The sequence below is a fragment of the Apiospora aurea genome (assembly GCF_038362705.1).
Source record: "Apiospora aurea strain CBS 24483 chromosome Unknown utg000001l_segment0_segment0, whole genome shotgun sequence".
In the NCBI taxonomy this organism is placed as follows: Eukaryota; Fungi; Ascomycota; class Sordariomycetes; order Amphisphaeriales; family Apiosporaceae; genus Apiospora; species Apiospora aurea.
The window spans coordinates 1249539-1266230 of NW_027117388.1; the positions used below are offsets into that span (position 1 = coordinate 1249539).

At 52.8% G+C, this 16692-nt stretch overlaps 6 protein-coding genes across 6 annotated transcripts; all 6 read right to left on the bottom strand.

Moving 5' to 3' along the window:
* Nucleotides 1-447: 447 nt before the first annotated feature.
* Nucleotides 448-2350, bottom strand: PG986_000397 (peptidase family C78-domain-containing protein; the record flags this gene model as incomplete). Its single annotated transcript, XM_066836619.1, has 7 exons — nt 448-689; nt 754-905; nt 972-1003; nt 1064-1275; nt 1345-1449; nt 1521-2169; nt 2279-2350. 7 exons carry the CDS (start codon nt 2348-2350, stop codon nt 448-450), a joined length of 1464 nt encoding a protein of 487 aa, XP_066705512.1.
* Nucleotides 2351-3481: 1131 nt separating this feature from the next.
* Nucleotides 3482-4942, bottom strand: PG986_000398 (seryl-tRNA synthetase; the record flags this gene model as incomplete). Its single annotated transcript, XM_066836620.1, has 1 exon — nt 3482-4942. One exon carries the CDS (start codon nt 4940-4942, stop codon nt 3482-3484), a length of 1461 nt encoding a protein of 486 aa, XP_066705513.1.
* A 3183-nt stretch (nt 4943-8125) lies between these two features.
* On the bottom strand, nt 8126-8451 carry PG986_000399 (uncharacterized protein; the record flags this gene model as incomplete). Its single annotated transcript, XM_066836621.1, has 2 exons — nt 8126-8138; nt 8240-8451. 2 exons carry the CDS (start codon nt 8449-8451, stop codon nt 8126-8128), a joined length of 225 nt encoding a protein of 74 aa, XP_066705514.1.
* A 1406-nt stretch (nt 8452-9857) lies between these two features.
* Nucleotides 9858-10627, bottom strand: PG986_000400 (GTP-binding protein rhb1; the record flags this gene model as incomplete). The annotated part of the gene is made up of 3 exons (XM_066836622.1): nt 9858-10226; nt 10309-10448; nt 10573-10627. 3 exons carry the CDS (start codon nt 10625-10627, stop codon nt 9858-9860), a joined length of 564 nt encoding a protein of 187 aa, XP_066705515.1.
* A 1719-nt stretch (nt 10628-12346) lies between these two features.
* On the bottom strand, nt 12347-13141 carry PG986_000401 (uncharacterized protein; the record flags this gene model as incomplete). The annotated part of the gene is made up of 1 exon (XM_066836623.1): nt 12347-13141. The coding sequence occupies one exon, from the start codon at nt 13139-13141 to the stop codon at nt 12347-12349; it is 795 nt and encodes a 264-aa protein (XP_066705516.1).
* An 851-nt stretch (nt 13142-13992) lies between these two features.
* PG986_000402 (uncharacterized protein) lies at nt 13993-14841 on the bottom strand (the record flags this gene model as incomplete). The annotated part of the gene is made up of 2 exons (XM_066836624.1): nt 13993-14465; nt 14595-14841. The coding sequence occupies 2 exons, from the start codon at nt 14839-14841 to the stop codon at nt 13993-13995; spliced, it is 720 nt and encodes a 239-aa protein (XP_066705517.1).
* Between the last annotated feature and the right edge of the window lie 1851 nt (nt 14842-16692).

Genomic DNA, 16692 nt, shown 5'->3' on the forward strand with positions numbered 1-16692 from the left:
TGACCAGGTACGAAGCTGGTGCAACACACGCACTTTTACACACAGCCGAGGGAAAAAAGACGGGCGGCCATGAGGAAAAATCAATTCGGGCTCGGCTCGCTTCTCAAACGCAACGAATGCTGCCAATCACGCTATGCTGCAAATAACAACCCAGAGATCCATCCGTCCATCCGCATGCCACCTTCCAAAACATGTGGGCGCCCAGGCAGGACGAGACATCTGTAATAACCTGCGCCATCTATATAATGCGAATTCGTAAAGTCGTCATGCGCCATGCTCCCAATGCTGTCTTCTCCCGCCTCTCCCGCCTCTCCCGCCTCTCCCGGGTCATGCGCCGACCTAGTCAGTGACAGCCCGCATGCGTGTTGGCCGGCGGGGGATCAGCCTGAAAAGAGGGAAGGACTCAGGTTAGCATCTACACAGTTGAGGGGCTATGAATTCCACGGGCTAGAGGGAAGAAAACGAAACAGAAAAGACTTGCTTCAAGAGCTCGAACTCGTGGTACTTTTTCAAATACTTGTTCCCACGTCGATAAAGCGACAACGACTTGTCAGGGGACGTCTTGTGGCTCAACGCACGCCCGATCAGCTTCGTGATGCTTTGGGGGTCGCGGAACATAGGGTCGAAGACGAGAAGCTCTGCCGATCCGTTCGATCGCTTTTCTAGTCCGACGATAGTCAAAGAGTGGCCTTGTAGATAGCAGGGTCAGCAACGCTTCAATAAGGTGGCGGAAAGGCCAGTTCGTCGACTTACCGCGATGCTGAAAGTAAATGGGCGGAAGCGAGGTCGTTCGAACTTTTCGTGTCGGGTCGGAATCCCCCGCCTCGAAATAGGCTTGCACATGCTCGAGTAATTTCCTTTCCGCGATAATTGGTTGCTGATCTTTGAATCCCTGGGCTTCGACGCTGTATATATGTCCAATATTAGTCCATCTGCATCCTAGCCACCCCAGCTCTCTTGGTCGAACTTACACCATATCCAGGCTGAGGAACATAGCTTGCGCCTAGCAAGGTGATGTTAGCAACTATTTACTGCATAGACACAACGAACAACAGGTACATACCTCTGGTGTGCCGATATACTTGCGCGTGCCCTTTACGCCGCCCGTCTCGATGCGCCCCTGCGAATTGATGCCAAGATCCCACGCACGCTCTATCCAGTCTTGGATTCTAAAGATACTAGGCAGCTTGCCTCGGAAGTGTTCCGCTCCTAGGGGTTTGGTGCCGACAATGTAGGAAGACAGCATTTGAATATTCCGATAGCCACAGAACCCACCTGGACCATGATTAGCTTCTCATTTCTGCAACAGCATAATTCGTCATGGCATCAATATAGGCAGCTCACCTTCCTTCTTCAGCTTGGAGACGTGCTGGACGCAAGGGTGGCAGAGATATGCGTATTTCGTGGTCGGGTTGCTCTCAAGCAGTTGCTCCAGAACGCCAATCACCCCTACAACTACTGGTCAGCCATCACGGTACAGCCAAGCCTGGTCTGCATGCTGCAGCGGGGGTCAGACGAACCTGTCTCAACCACTTGGCCTTCCTTCTTCAGCAGAGTCACCAGCCAGTCGGGCATCCTGTCCTCATGGGCGTATTTCCCGAGCTCGGCTTTCTGCAGGCGGCGGTTTGTCAGCTCCGGCTTCAGGCGCAAGCTCGCCGTAGGCTTGGCATCATCGGGACCACTTACACCCAAACGCTTCCGCGGTCTCTCTTCCGCTGGCTCGAACTCCGGACTTCGCCTCTTGTGCCCGTTGGCGTTGGGCATCTGCATGATCTGTTTCCACTGCTGGATGGAGTTGCTCTGCTTGCTGCTGCCGTCTCCGCGACGGCTTCGCGTAGAAGCAGTGGCGGCCTCCTGCTCCGAATAGGGAGACTGGTATCCATCCCGGTTCACGTGCTGGTACGGAGACCCGCTGGCACTCCGGCTGCGGCTGCCCCCCGAGGCCTCCTCGAGGTTGTGCAGCTCGATGTGGTCATCGTACTCGGCCAGCGTGATGACCTCGCCACAGCTTTCGATGGGGCATTCGGCGAACTGCTCCTCCTCCACGCTGTGCTCTATGGAAGACGCAACATTGCCATCATTTCTATCATGGTGCTTGATGGCTTCTTGATGCTGGTCCTCATCCACGGCAAATGGAGACTTGCCCTCCGAGTGTTGTGTCTCCATGTGCTATGTATATGTATGATGATGTCAGTATAGAGCCTTAAGATAAGAGCCAAACCATGTAGCGTCGAGAGCTCAAGTGCGGTTGTTCTGCGGTGTGTTGGTTTGAACTGACCAGGTATATATCATATTCGTCGGGCGTGTGAAAGCCGCACAGGAACGGGCACTTCAGCGAGTCTGCGGCCATGGCGGGACGGCCTCCTGGTTCCAGGGGACGAGACAGCAAACAAAGGACCCCGGGACGAGGGTGGGAACGAGGCGCAGGAGGATCGACGCGCTGTCGCTGCCAGGGCAGGCTCTAGCAAAAACTCAAAGTTGGGCAGCGCGCACGCAGCCCCTCCCCTCGGCCGTACAAATGCAGAGCGTGGAAATCGGCGTGGGGAAGTTTACGATTCAATAGGCAGGCACGGTAGCAGCAATGATGGAGCCAGGCAATATGATCCCTCCTCTTTCTTGCCCTCTTTCCCCTTTAACTCGGCTTCCCGAAATACACACGGGTGACTGCGCAGGCGGGTAGGATGACGATGGTTCATCTGACTGCTGGGTATGCGTGGTTTGGCTATGTAGGGGTGGCTTGCTTTAGGTGGACTTTAGGCTAGCTTTGGGGGGAGTAGGCAGAGTAAAATCCGAGAACCCGAAAAGCCGGGAAACCAGGGTATCAGGGTATCAGGGTCCTTCAAGGTTTCGGGGAATTTTTTAGAGTAGGCAACGGCTCAACAGGTTGGCTGCGTGTGGTGCGATGTTACTCTCATTGCAAGCAGTCATCATCCACCATCATGCGCAACCCGGTTGACGTGTCTGGGAGGGACAAAGAGGGTGATGGGTTGAGTACTGTACGAGGGTGAGGCTGACAGAGAGAGTCCCATAGTTTGTCTGCGCGCTGGGACGGACGGAGTGTCTGGAATGATGGGGGCCCATTGAATTGCCGTCTTCAGCTTGCATTGTTAGTGGCTACTGCTATGAAAAGTCGGGTCTGGACCCCTAAACTAGGGGGGCTTGTATTGAGCAAGGGTGGCTTAGGCAATTGCTTGATTGAATCCCCCAGCTTCCAGGACCCGAACTTTGCCTGGCACAAAGGAGCCTGAAATAAAGAGTTGGCATTGCAGGCAATGCCTTCATCGTGAGATTAGAAGAAAGAGGAAACGATCAGGATAGCTGGGGGCAACCCAGTGGCATCACGTTTGATACAAGCAGAGAGAAGCCGTTTAATTAATTGTTGTCCCTGTGGGACAATGATGGTTCCAATTGGTCGTCAATCTTGCTAATTCTATCTATTGTGTCATCCATCTTAGGAGCAGCGCACTTATGTCATGACCCTTTATACGGCAGTCTTCGCCAATTTCTCCGTGGCCTCAGCAACCGGACCCGTGGTCGATGCACCGGCAGGCGGAGGTGCGACCTTAGGCTTCGCGCCCTTATCCGACTTTCCCTTGGCCTTGGTCGAGGTCGAATCCTTTGGCAGTTCCTTGGTGAAGGGGAGGAACTCAGGGTTGGTGGGAATGTACTTGCGAAGCACCTCGGGCACCACGAGACCCTCGGGTGTCTGGTAGTTCTCGAGAATACAGCAGAGAGCACGTTCCGTGGCTGTCAGGGTCGAGTTGAGGCAGTGCACGTACTTCTTCTTGGTCTCGGTCTGTGTCTTGGTACCGAAGCGCATCTCCAGGGCCCGGGACTGGTAGTCGGTGCAGTTGGAGCACGAGACAAGCTCCTTGTACTCGCCCTGGAAGGGGAACCAGGCCTCGAGATCGTACTTCTTGGCGGCAGCATTGTTCAGGGCTCCCGAAACAATGGCAACGACTTGGTAAGGGAGTCCAAGGGACTTGTAGAACTCTTCCGAGGTCGTGAACATCTGATCGAACATCTCCCACGACTTCTCAGGATCGGTAATGACGAACTGCTCGACCTTTTCGAACTGATGGACACGGAAGATGCCCCAGGCATCTCTTCCGTGTGAGCCAGCCTCTCTGCGGTAGCAGGTGGAGAAACCGGCGTACTTGATGGGCAGCTCCTTGGCCTGCAGCCACTCATCGGCGTGGAAGGCGGAGATAGGCTGCTCTGAGGTTGCGATCAGGTACTTGTCGTTCTGGGCCTCGCCATCCACGACCTTGTACAGCTCCTCGTCGAACTGCTCCAGCTGCGCCGTCTTGGCCATGTAGTCCTTAAGCATGAACTGAGGCGTCTGCAGAGGGGTGTAACCCTTCTTCATGAGGAATTCGAGACCGTAGTTGATAAGGGCTTGGTTCAGGAAGACTCCCCATTGCTTGAGGAAGTATCCGCGGTGTCCCACAACCTTGACACCACGGTCGGGGTCATAGCCGTCGAGGCGCGTCAGCACCTCGTGGTGCGAAAGTACGTCCTTCTTCTCGACGGTGACGCCCTCGGGGGCCCATGTTCGCAGGACCGCGTTGTTGTCCTCGTTGTCGTGAATGGGCACGGAATCGTGGACGTAGTTTCCGATGGAGTTGACCTTCTTCCGCAGGGCGACGTCCTTCTCGGCGGCAGACTCGAGCAGTGCCTTCTTCTCCTTCTCGAGCTCGGCCTTTTGCGCGAGCAGCTCGGCGGCATCCTCCTTGGCCTTCTTCTTGGCACCGATGGCCTTCTGGGTCTCGTTGATCTTGGTGTTGACTTGCGAGGCAGCGTAGTTGGTCTTGCGGTGATCTTCCCACATGGAGATAACCTCGTCGACGACCTCGACTGGTGCGTAGCGACGACGCTGCGACTCTCTGATCTTGTCTGGGTCGCCGCCCCGCTCCTTGATGAAGTCAGTAACGTCGAGCATGTTGACAGGCGATGGAGAAGGAGAGAATTCAAGGAGGGTATGAAGGAATGAAGAAAGATTCCAATTGAAGACCGCGACAACAAGACTGCCAGATGACTCAGAACGTGGTAGGTACCTTCCTTCTGACTTGAAGTCGGTTTTGGGTGAGGGGCAGCAGATCGGTTCAGATGGTGGGGCAGGTACCTTCCTGGATTTTTGTGACTGGGGCAGAGGGAGGAAGGAGGAGAGACTGAGAGGACTTGGGTTCGAATTACCTTGATGTTTTTTGGTTTTTTGGGTTTTCGGCCCCTCCCTCCCACCCCCGGCCATCCTTCTCAATTTTTTTTTTGGATTTTTCTGATTTTTTGGTTTTTTTAGTTCTTCCCCCTTGGTTATCAGCACGACAAGCTCCGCCCCTCCAACTCCGAGCAGAATGGACGCCGCTGTGAGCCAAATCCCGATCCACGCTCTCGCCGCCTCTTCACTAGAGAACTTGTGCCAGAACAAGGAGTACCCCTCACCCGGGTTGCCCTCTTGTCCACTCTGAGGCACGCTGACTGCCTCCTGTTGGCCATGGCCGGCCTCGATCGCGGGACCCTCTGACAAGCGGTTGTCCGCTGTCGGCGCAGTCAAGACCAGGAGGCGAGTCATTGTGAGATGGCACAACGGAAAGGGGCCACGGGGTATTGAGGGTCCGAGTTGGGCGGGCGTCGTGAAGATTTGGGCCCTCGAGGCAGACCGTTCAATGGCTCGGGACGACCAATCCAGGAGAAGGCGTGGGGTCGCGTGCAAGCCAATGCCGAATCCCTCGGGGGTGGAGTTTTCTGGAATATGTTAGTATTATAAGCAACCAGCCAGGTAAGGCCAGGGGAGATGTTTAGGGAGGGCGGTCAAGAGAGCACGGTCAGGGAAGCACAATCAGGGGAGGGCAGTCAGGGAGGGCAGTTAGGGGAGGGCAGTTAGGGCACAAAAAGAAGTTCAGTTTACGGGAGAAAGGCCGGGGAAAGAAGAAAACCGATGTAAGAACTCAGGATAGTCTTGGGAAACATACTTTTTTTGTTGTACGAAATGTTGGTAAGCAAGTTGTTTATTGATTTTTTTTTTTTTAAAAAAAAGCGAGGTAGCGATGATGATGTTGAAAAGAAGAGAGGGAACAGAGCAGAGGGACAAATGTTTTTTATCTATCACTATCTACCTACAGACAACAGAGAATTGCACCGAACAGGAAGCTACTGCCCGCCCTACATGCACCTTCCAACGTTTGGGCAAGTTGGAAATGGCGGCTAGAGCATGTGCACGTGGTTGTCAGTGGTTCTTCCAACCAACTATTCGGGGAAAGAGTGTTTGGTATTTGATTAGATTGTCGAACCGAAGACCTGCTGCGTCACAGTTCAAACAGGCCGACCTCGCATGTGTATCAGCTGCATTGGCAAGTCACAGTCGCAGTAGCATAGGTATTCAATCTGCCTTCCATCGATGATGCCAAACCCCCATAGTCCAGAGATGTAAGACGAATACTTTAATATCTACTTCACATAATGTAGGCATGCAACCGGTACCAGAACACTCCCCTTGGGTAAGTAGGCCATCATCACCATTGGAGGATATGGGCTTGCAACTACTAAACACTTGCGGAAGTCATGCGATGGCTATGGAGCACACAGTCGTAGTTGCTATGGCGGGAAGGTAAGGGAGTACGCGATTACTTGGTGACCCAACTTGGGGTAGGGACGATATCGTGCCTGTATTTTCTGGTACGCTAGATCAGGTCCCTGAACAAGCGGGAGCAAGTCTCTACCATTCATGCTATCCGCTACTCCTATCTTGGCCGATGATCTCGAGCCGTACCTGCCCATGTATGTAGTTTGGAGAAAGGATCTGGACTCCGATCAGTAACAGTTCCCGGAGACTGACTTGTTTGGAACATCTGCTCCGGCAAAAATCAGTAATCAGTACCTAGAAGTCTAGTCAATTACGTGCAGATATTGACCCGCGCTTCAGAGTGTTGGATAAAAGTAAGCAGCAGGACCAGGAGCCCGTATGCTGTGCTGCCCTGCTTTGTCGCGGGTAGTATGTGGTTTGCATCGTGAAGGCTCATGTCCTTGCTTGTCCTGGAGAGACTTTAGCTCCAGCATTGCAAGCAGACAATACCTAGAGGGCGCACAGAACGATATACCACCCCATGCCGATGAAGTATTTGTACTTGATTCTGTTGGCGGGAGCTGTAGGTGAAGGTGTGTTGCCACCGTCGTCGAGGCCGGTCTTGGTGGTGGTGGTCACGATATTTCAAGTAAAGCGTCTCCTTCTTGGAGTAAATTGTAAAGTTGTTCGTCCTGGACAACTCTACTTGACGAAATGGTCATGTGTGGCAACCGTTTTACTTCCGGTCTCCATGCAGTCTCGCCATGTATCGCGGCAACAGCACCATGTTGGTCCACGAAGTCCTAGGTAGACCGCGCGTGATCGTAAGGTCTGTGGCCCTGGTTGGTCTTCTAGTCGCCGGCGTGCTTTGATATCACCAATAGAAGCCGGGAGCTTGGTAGATAGGCCCAATATGCAAGAACACGATGCTTAGTTTTCTCCAGTGATTTGTATTCAACCTGGGCAAGTTTACGTATCGCTTAGGGGACATGTTGTCTATGGGAATCAGGAGAAGCGTTACAGCATCAAGTGATCCTGATTCACTAATGCGGGGGATTGAAGACAGAGACAAGATCGGATAGCAAGAATCCTACAGCTTCGCGTGGATGATATTTCCTCTTAAAACCCCAGACCCGCTTGCTCGCGGCGTCAGTGCCTCTATTTCAACAATACCGCAAAGAGGATACCTCTCAAAGGCTCATGTGTGGCACATATGGTGAGCGAGCCGCTTTTCCCATTTGATGGCCAGCTGCAGATACTTGATAACATCAGTATATCCAGAACTCTCGGCCCTAGCCTTAGCAATCGCATCCCTTCCAATCGCACCCGCAACGCTGCCAGAATGAACCAGTATTGGGCTTGTGAATCTTCGATGAAGTCAAGGATCACGCGCTGGCCCGACGGCAGCGAATTGTCGCCGTGTGGGAAGACTTCAGTCGACATGTACAGCGATCAGGTCTTGTCGTTGCAGGGGGTTTCGGTCGATGTGCATAGCGACCAGGTTTCATCACTTCGAAGTGTATAGTGACCAGGTCTTGTCGAGGGGCGCTATATTTGCTCTTGCTACCGTCTCAGTCTGCTCAGTAACTTGGCTAGTATCAAACAAGCCAGATCGCAACGGGATAATTGTCTGGTATATAACCCACTGCATGAAGCACCTACTTATCAGGTACTTACGTAGACTGAACAGAGTATATATGTCCAAAGGTCGACAGAGTATGTACAATATAATTTAGGCGTTCGAGGACAGCAGCACCTACCATGTTTGAAGGCCTGTGATGTCCCACCACCTCGACACCACGATTGGGATTGGAACCATCAAGGTGCGCCAGCACCTCATGGTGCAAGAGCACATCCTTCTTCTCGGTGGTGGCGCCCTCGGGGGCCATGTAGAAACTCCAATGCCAGACAGCTCGATACAAAATCATCGGAAGTATTGATCATTTATTTTGCCGCTGCGTCTCAAGTCTCAATATCATCCGGCAATATAAGCGGTAAGCGAGTTATTCATTCTCATCGCCATTCCAGGGACAGAATTGTATACCAATACATCCACATGCGAGCCCTGGTTCTAGTAACTGCACCCCGTCGGACCGCAATTATTTACAACCGCATCCGCATCCCTTGAGATCACAACTACATCCACAACGTTTCCAGAACGGGCTGGTATCGGTGTTATTGAATCCGACAGAATTGGATACGCTGGGTTGCCCGAGCAAAGGGATGGCGAGTCCCAAGGGAGCCATCAGGGCTGCAGACACGCAATTCAGCAACGAGGCAACCGTATCAAATAGGTAAAAGAAATACTGACCTCCAAGGAAAACCGTACGGAACTGCATTTCGAGACAGAGGGAGTGTGGTGATTTAATCGAAGTCCTCGAATGTCGAATGAAGAAAAGGCTGGATAGCTCAAGTGTGATTGTTTGTTAGGTATTGTACTGAGAAACCCATGAAGGGAGATGAACGGTATTTATAGGGCCTAGTAGACAGACAACCACTCATGCCCTCATGTTGCCATCAGCGTATTTTGTGTATATCCTGCTCGTTGTGTGAACTTAACCCTAACGCCCTATGATGTCGAATAAACTCAATACCTTCTCTAAAATGCTCGCACGACAGGCTACCAGCTAGGGAGAGGAGTTTAAAGAGGCTTCCAGCCGATAAATGTATATGTAATGATTACTGGTGTTTGTTATACGCTCCCTTTCGTGACCAAATGGACTTGAAACACCTCGAATCACTTCATGTTGTGGCCGCGAAGTGTGGCTTTTCAGGTGCAATGTCTTATGACACGGAAGCGAGTACAGGGGTACAATGCCGGACAACAGCAAAGACATCATGCAATATGACTGTGAAGATGCGCATATCACTATTCGCCATGGTGTGGATTCTTCTCATAAAGATCCCTCTAAATGTTGTCACAACCCCTATATGCAGGCCAGCAGCCAAGCCAGAACCTCAAAAGTAAACATCCATTCAGCTGGCGGGATTCCAAACCTGGAAGTCTTTCAAAAATAGACACATGAAGTCCTCCGCAAAAGACACTACTCCAAACGACTATTTACCGAATCAACACCTACATCCTGAAAGGGAACGCATGCATCCATACATCATCAACCCAACTCCGGGGGGAAACCAACTCATGTCTATGGCCACTGACCCTCTCATGACTCCAAGATCCAAATCCGGTGAAAACATTCATATGCCGGCCGGTCTCCCTAGCAGTTAGGTAGTACCGATCGTCTTGTCGTGCATCATCGTAACAGCTGAGCCCAGCTCTGCCGCAACCAGACTCTTACATGACCTGACACTTGCCACCATCCGGAGGCTCGTTGGGATTTTGTCCCTTCTCGATCTGGGCTATGAGGATCTCGAAAGCCTTGGCGACACACTCGTTGTAGCGGGCACTGGCCTCGGTGAAGGCGCAATTGTATTTCTCCGCGAGCTTCTGACCATCCTCGTTGCTGACCTGCCGCTGCTCCGGGCGGAGATCGCTCTTGTTGCCGACAATGACAATGGGCACCCAGTCGGTACCCAGATGGTTGAGAATCTTGTCGCGGATGACGGTCACCATCTCGAAGGACGCCTTTGAGGAGACGGAGTAGACTAGCATGTAGCCATGGATGCCGATGAAGTGCTTCGAGTTCAGAATACTGTACTCATCCTATTGTTTGGTGATACGTCCAACGTTAGCTGACCCAATTCCTCCCGCAGTTGCATGAATGGGGGGCTAGGCTCGTTCATACCTGTCCAGCTGTGTCGACGATCTCGGTCGCGTAATCCTGCCCCTTAAGCCGGATCAGCTTCGAGAAGGTGTTCTCGATGGTTGGGTAGTAAGACTCGACGAAGTGGCCATCGACGAATTGGACTGCGAGCGAGGATTTGCCTAGAGGTGGGAGATGGACACGATCAGTACTATAACTACAATGGCCGCGTCGGCGAGGGTATAGAGAGATATAGCTATATATGGCACATGGCTGGAGGCAGTGGTTGCTGCCAGGGAGACTTACCGACAGAACGGCTACCCACTATGGCAACCTTTCTTTGCTTAGACGGCACCGGCATCACACGCGACTGAAGGGGGAACTCTTAAAGTCGGTAGGTGAAGGGAGGGGAGGAGGATCGCCGAGGAACTTGGTGAAGGTAGAACAGAGTTGTGCAATCGGCCAGATCAGCGCAACTTGTAGGGGACGTATTACGATTAATTATGATTATGACGTAGGAATGTTGCCGAATCCGTAGGAAGATGGAGGTTTGGTGGATTCGAATTAGACGAGGGACAATGCCAAAAACTGGAGGGCTGAGAATTTTAGCCGAGAGGGAGGAAATGCAATGCAGCACAGCGGTAAGATAAGTACGTATTACCAAAGAAGGCGACACGCGTCGGGCAGAGGTGAGTAGGGATATAAAGACCCTCTCTGCTCGTGTGACTGATCACAATCGTGTGTTTGCAGAGGGCGATGGAACTGAGCAGGGCAGAAAGCAGGGGACGGAGGAAGAGGCTCAATGCTTTGCCTTGCTTTGTTTTGTCTTGCTTTCGCTGGTGAGACGTCTGGTGATTGCCCCTCCTCGAGAACCGAACACACCACAGCTCCCTCAAAGAGAAGATTAATTCGGGGGAGCTCAGGGCCCTCCTTCAATAGATCTGAGGTAACTTCAGCTGCCCCGCCAAAAATCCAAAAAAACAAGAGCGTCGAAGTTCCAGCAGGTAGCCAAGTAGCGTAGCAGCACTAGCCGCACAGCCGCCGGCCAGATCGTCCTCTTCCCGGTTCCAGCCGTCTGAGGTCCCTGAAAGCTCCAGCCGGTTCCCGGAGCAGCGGTTCTCGCTGCGGATGGGGTGTTTGTCTACATACCTCCCACGAAGTAGATGTAGACTCTAGCAGGTGATACCTAGCAGGTGATACGTAGCAGGACGAACGGGAGGAGCATTGATTCCCTGCATCCTCTCGAATCGGAGTAACGCCAATTGGTCACAAACGAATATCCGGGGTTGATCTCTGTAGAACCGCATCTCGCTTAAGCTGTTGTCCTACATGATCAGCCGTCTTCTCTGCACGACCTCGCATGTATGTATCGAGGTTCCCTTCTATTTGAGGACAGCAAATAGCCGCTTTTGTTTCCCGCCGCTACGGCGCAGGCCATGCAATGCGCCTGTCGATTGAGCAGAACCAAGACAAGAAAGGCATGTGATAGGGGAGCAGACAACGATGAATCGTTCGACCTTCACTTGCATGTGTCAGGTTCCCCTCTCCTACACATGCATGCCCACCATATTCACATCTAACGGCTTACCACCGACGGTTAAACTTGACTAATGAGACCGAGCGGCGCATTCATACTCGTCATTCATATTGGCAACTGCGAGATAACAACCACAAGACACTCCTATCGCCAGCTAACAATAAGTGCTGGGCAAGTGGGAATTCCCTGGGTCCTGGGTCTGGGGTCCTGCCTGTTGTCCGCGTGGCACTGGCATGGCCAGAGAGTCGCAGCCAATCAGAGAACCCCGGCATCCCATGGTCAGTCTATGCCAAGGAGTATAGCCGTCTAATAAGTCCGCTGTCAGATGCGTGCATTGGGAACTCTGAGGCCTGAACAGTTTCAACACATCCCAAGAACGGAGTCGATCTTTCCCCCTTCTGCGATGCGGGGCTTTACTATATAGTTATCTAATCGACAGGATATATTTAGGTACAAGATGGATATAATAATGATACAAACTGAATCTAAGTAAGACATGAACCCCATGGGCGACTACAGGCCCAGACCACGCCAGTGAGCAGGTTAGTGCCCAGCACTAATCACGGGATCACTTGCTTCTCGGTCTGACTCCGGCGAGGAGTCATCATCACATACCACGAGAGCGGCATCAGCCGAGACCTTGGCGACTTCCGCCGGCCGCTCCTGGGCCTCCTTCTGCATGGCTGCGCAGGCGTCGAAACTGCCTTGGCAAAACTCGGCCCGCCTCCGACTGACAAGCGGTGGCGGTATCCTCCGTGGTGTTGCTGAGCCATGTCTGTGACAGTCGCCGCCACGACTCTGCCAGTCAGAGACCTCGAGTATGAGATGCCGGGGCATCCACTTGGGTCTCTGCAGCGCACTGGCAAGGCACTCGTCCAGTAGCTCGAGCTCATACTCGTGCTGCTCCCTTGGCGGCGGCGATAGTGTTGTCGACGTCTCTTGTGTGCCGTTGCTGCTGCTCCTGGCCCGACGATCTATGCAGTGTATCGACACTACAAAAGCCGCCTCCTCCTCTCGGATTGCCACACCGTCCTTGATCCCGTCAATGCCCCAGATCGTCGTACCGTAGACGAGGTGACTGAGTTGCTGCCCGAATAGCTGTCGCGCTTGTTCTGTGCATTGAGCCTTCAGACAGGCCCAGCGGAGCTCGACGACTTCTTGGTAGCGTGTAGCTATTTCCCTATTCCGCGCGTGAAGCTCGTTTTTCTGTATATTCAACAGGCAGTTCAGCCTTTTGATACGGTCGACCAGAGTATCCCGCAATACCAACGATTTAAAGTCCTTATGTGATGTGATGGTGACCGGTTCAGGCCGCGCTTTGCTGCGCCTTTTGCCCATCGTTAAGCTCTTTTTGTCGTTTATCAACCCCATCATGTAAGTGATAGATATTCGGAGGAAGATATACAGTAAATCAGCAATTCGGGTGATGATGTAGACAGTCCAGTGTATCCAAGGCAAGGCCTGTAAGTGTGTATCGGCCTAGACATGCCGGGCCCCTTTTGTAGCTCTGATGTGCATCGCGATGTCAATGGCTTCCGATGATGGTCATTTCTCGCCGTCACGAGCAATACGCAAATAAGCTCGTGTGAGATTTAGCGAGGCCTTCCCCTTTGTCTACAGGTCCTCCTGGGGTGTTGGGAAGTCAAAGGGCAGAATGCCGGCAGACAATGGCATTACAGCGCACACTCCTGGCTGTGGAAGCAAACAGACCAGTCTCGCACAGGTCTCCTGTGACGCGCTCTTATCCTGACAATGGGATAGTCCAGTCGGCCTACTACAAGACAGGTCACTGAAAGAGAGGTGATTGCTTTGAATGACTTTGTCTGAATTCAATGCCAGAACAAACATTGTGAAGAACCGGAGAAACATGAAAACCCCCATCTGCGGCGGCGGCAGCAGCAGCAGTAGCACCAGCCCCTTATAGATGTATATAGCCAACTCCCATGCCAAAAAGTAAACGTGCGTTTCTTCTAATGATTAATAAACCAACAGGCTCCAAATGAGATAGATAATAACGCGCGTAAGTCATGAACCATTTTCCCGAACAAGTATGAACCCTGAATTCCCAACCCTTTATTGCAAAACATAATACCATCCTCTCCCAAAAGATCAACAAACCGGACATGATTATAGAAGGACGAAAGGTGCTGCGGCAAGAGCCAGACCTGCCAAGGTCATGGAGGTCTTCTTCACAGACGGGCCATTGTTTGTGACTGCGACAAGAGGGGTGCTAGTTGTTCCGTTCTTGTTACCGCCAGCGCCGGAGCCAGGTGTGGTACCAGAGCCTGAGCCAGGCTTAGGGCTGGAGTTGGCGTTGGAGGCAGGTACTGAACCAGCACCAGCACCAGCACCGGCACCAGCACCTGCACCAGCACCAGCACCAGCACCAGCACCAGCACCAGCACCAGCACCAGCACCAGCACCAGCACCAGCGCCAGCAGCGGCTCCAGCACCAGCGCCAGCACCGGCGCCTGCTCCAGCAACAGCACCGGCACCGGCACCAGTACCAGCAGCCCCGGCACCAGCACTTGCACCAGCACTAGCACCGGCAGCAGCACCAGCACCGGAACCTGGACCATTACCACCAGCAACAGCAGTGACAGGAGGTACAGCACCTCCGTTGTTGCCGCCCATGCCGCCCATGCCAGGGGCGCCGACAGGACTGGCCGTGACGGAAGCAGTCACACCGTTGCCCTGGATAGTGACGGTGGGCAGAGCGCCGGGCGGCAGCGTGGGCTGGAGGCCAGGGCAGGTGATGACAACATCAGAGGTAGGCTTGCAGGCGTCGCACTTGACAGTGGTGACGACGAATCCCGGGGGATAGCGGCGGGCGTGTAGGCGGCCTGGTTACCAGTGCAGGTCTCAGTGATGGTGTAAGTGGCCAACCACTGGCTGGTAGGGCAGGCGGCTTGCAGGACGATCGAGTAGACAGTGGTGAAGACGGTCTGGGTCCCCGTGACGGTAGCGATGCCGCCAGCTGGGGGCGGCGTGGTGCAGGACAGGAAGACCGAAGTCGAGGTTCCGTTGGCGAAAGACATCTTGTTGATTTCTGTGGTTGGTTTGATGTAAAGCTACAACAACAAAGTGTACAGGAAGTGATAGTTGGTGGTAGTGTGTACTGGTGGTTCCTACGAGGAGGACCGGAGGATGTTGATAAAGAGCGTGGTAGACCGAGAGGCCTGTTAACGAGTGACTGTTGGAATTATTAGGGGGAGTCTCTTGCCATGGACTGCCGAATGCTCCTGATGAAGACAGAAGGGAGACCAGAATGAAAGAGGTTGGCGTGGCATCTTTATACGAAGACGGACGCCCATATCACAAACACAGCAAGTGATGTCTCACTAACATCCCCTTACTTGGGCCAATAGTAGAGCAGCCCCATGGCTCGCAGCGGTGATTACTGTGGTGATGACTTCATCTGGTGAAGAATGGACCAGGGATTAAGAGGCATTCCTCTTGACACGCACACAAACACAAAGCACTCGCTCGCAGTGAGCGAGAATGCTCGGGTTGCTGGAGTTGCCCACCTCTGGATTGTTGTCGGCAGAGACGTGAACGAAGCGGAATTTACTCCTGCCAGCCAGAATTCCCGAAGGGATAGGCGTGAGACAGAGCATACCCGTTCCGTCGCGGCGGCGTTCAACAAGCAAGCTAAGTACATGCGTGCCAACCCAAGCCTAGCTCATCCAATATTCATGTCGATGCATTATTGTACTACTGGCAAGACATGATGGCAAGGCATGACCAGAAGCATGTCGATAGGTACACATAGCGCTTGGCGATTGTGAGAAACGCAATATGCCACCATCTTGCTGGGCTGAAGTACGCAGTACATACAAGCAGCAGCCGCAGCAGCATCGACTAACATATTGGAAACGATAGCTCCGAGGAGAATTTGCGCGCGTACCTGCCGTAGCAACCGCTGGCATGTTCATCTACAATGGCCTTACTAGCCCAGCCGATCTGAGGCACATCAATCTTAGCCCCCGTCGTTGGATCGCCAGGTACTGACTGACTGCTACTACAAGTCAAAGAATTGGCATTATTTAGTGGAAATGTTTCCCGGTATTTCGACATTCCACGCGCATTGACTGGACGTCGCGCGAGAAACTTCCTATCAGGAGTTTTGGTCTGCAAAGCGCTTCTCATGAAAATGAGAAAGGCAACACATCACTGTAGAAAGATCGAGGTGATGGTCGTGGCGGCTTTGGGTTACTTTTTGATCTAAGGAAGGAAAGAAGAGAAAGGGAAAAGTCGAGGGTGCAAGCGAAGGCTTTTTATTCTATCCACGAGTGGGGCCCACAGGCTGTGGTCGGTCTCGAGCAATCAGCTTGCCGGACCGCTGATAAGCCGCTTTCTGCCAGGACATTGATACCAGGTACGCTTACCCAAGAGCTTCGTACTGGTGGGCGCAGTACTTCTGTACTATGGCAACACTGAAGATTGGGAAATCATGTCGAATATTCCAGGGGCTGGGCTTTCCAATTGACGGATGCGATCTCATCTCTCAAGCTTTTTGGCAGTCGCTGCGGTCTCTGTCATGGCGGCCACGCGACATGTGCTAGTAACCACCTGTAGAACCTGCAGGATCCTGAAAACTGCAGTGCCAGAATGCTCTCTGCTTTTACTAACACGCAGCTGGTTTATATCAGCAGCATGGGCTGCAACTGAAAATATAGCTACTGCACTTAGATTAACGCACAGCTGCGTGACATCTCGCAGAAGCTTTACGATTCCTGCCCTGCATTAGGTACCCGGTGAAAACCATCATCAACTTGCCTTGCATCTTGCTTGATGGGAACCTCCGGGGGTTGGACCAATTGTCCCACTTTTAGCCGTTGCAGGTGACAGCCCACCCTCAGCCTCAATCTTCTTTCGGCCATTCTGCC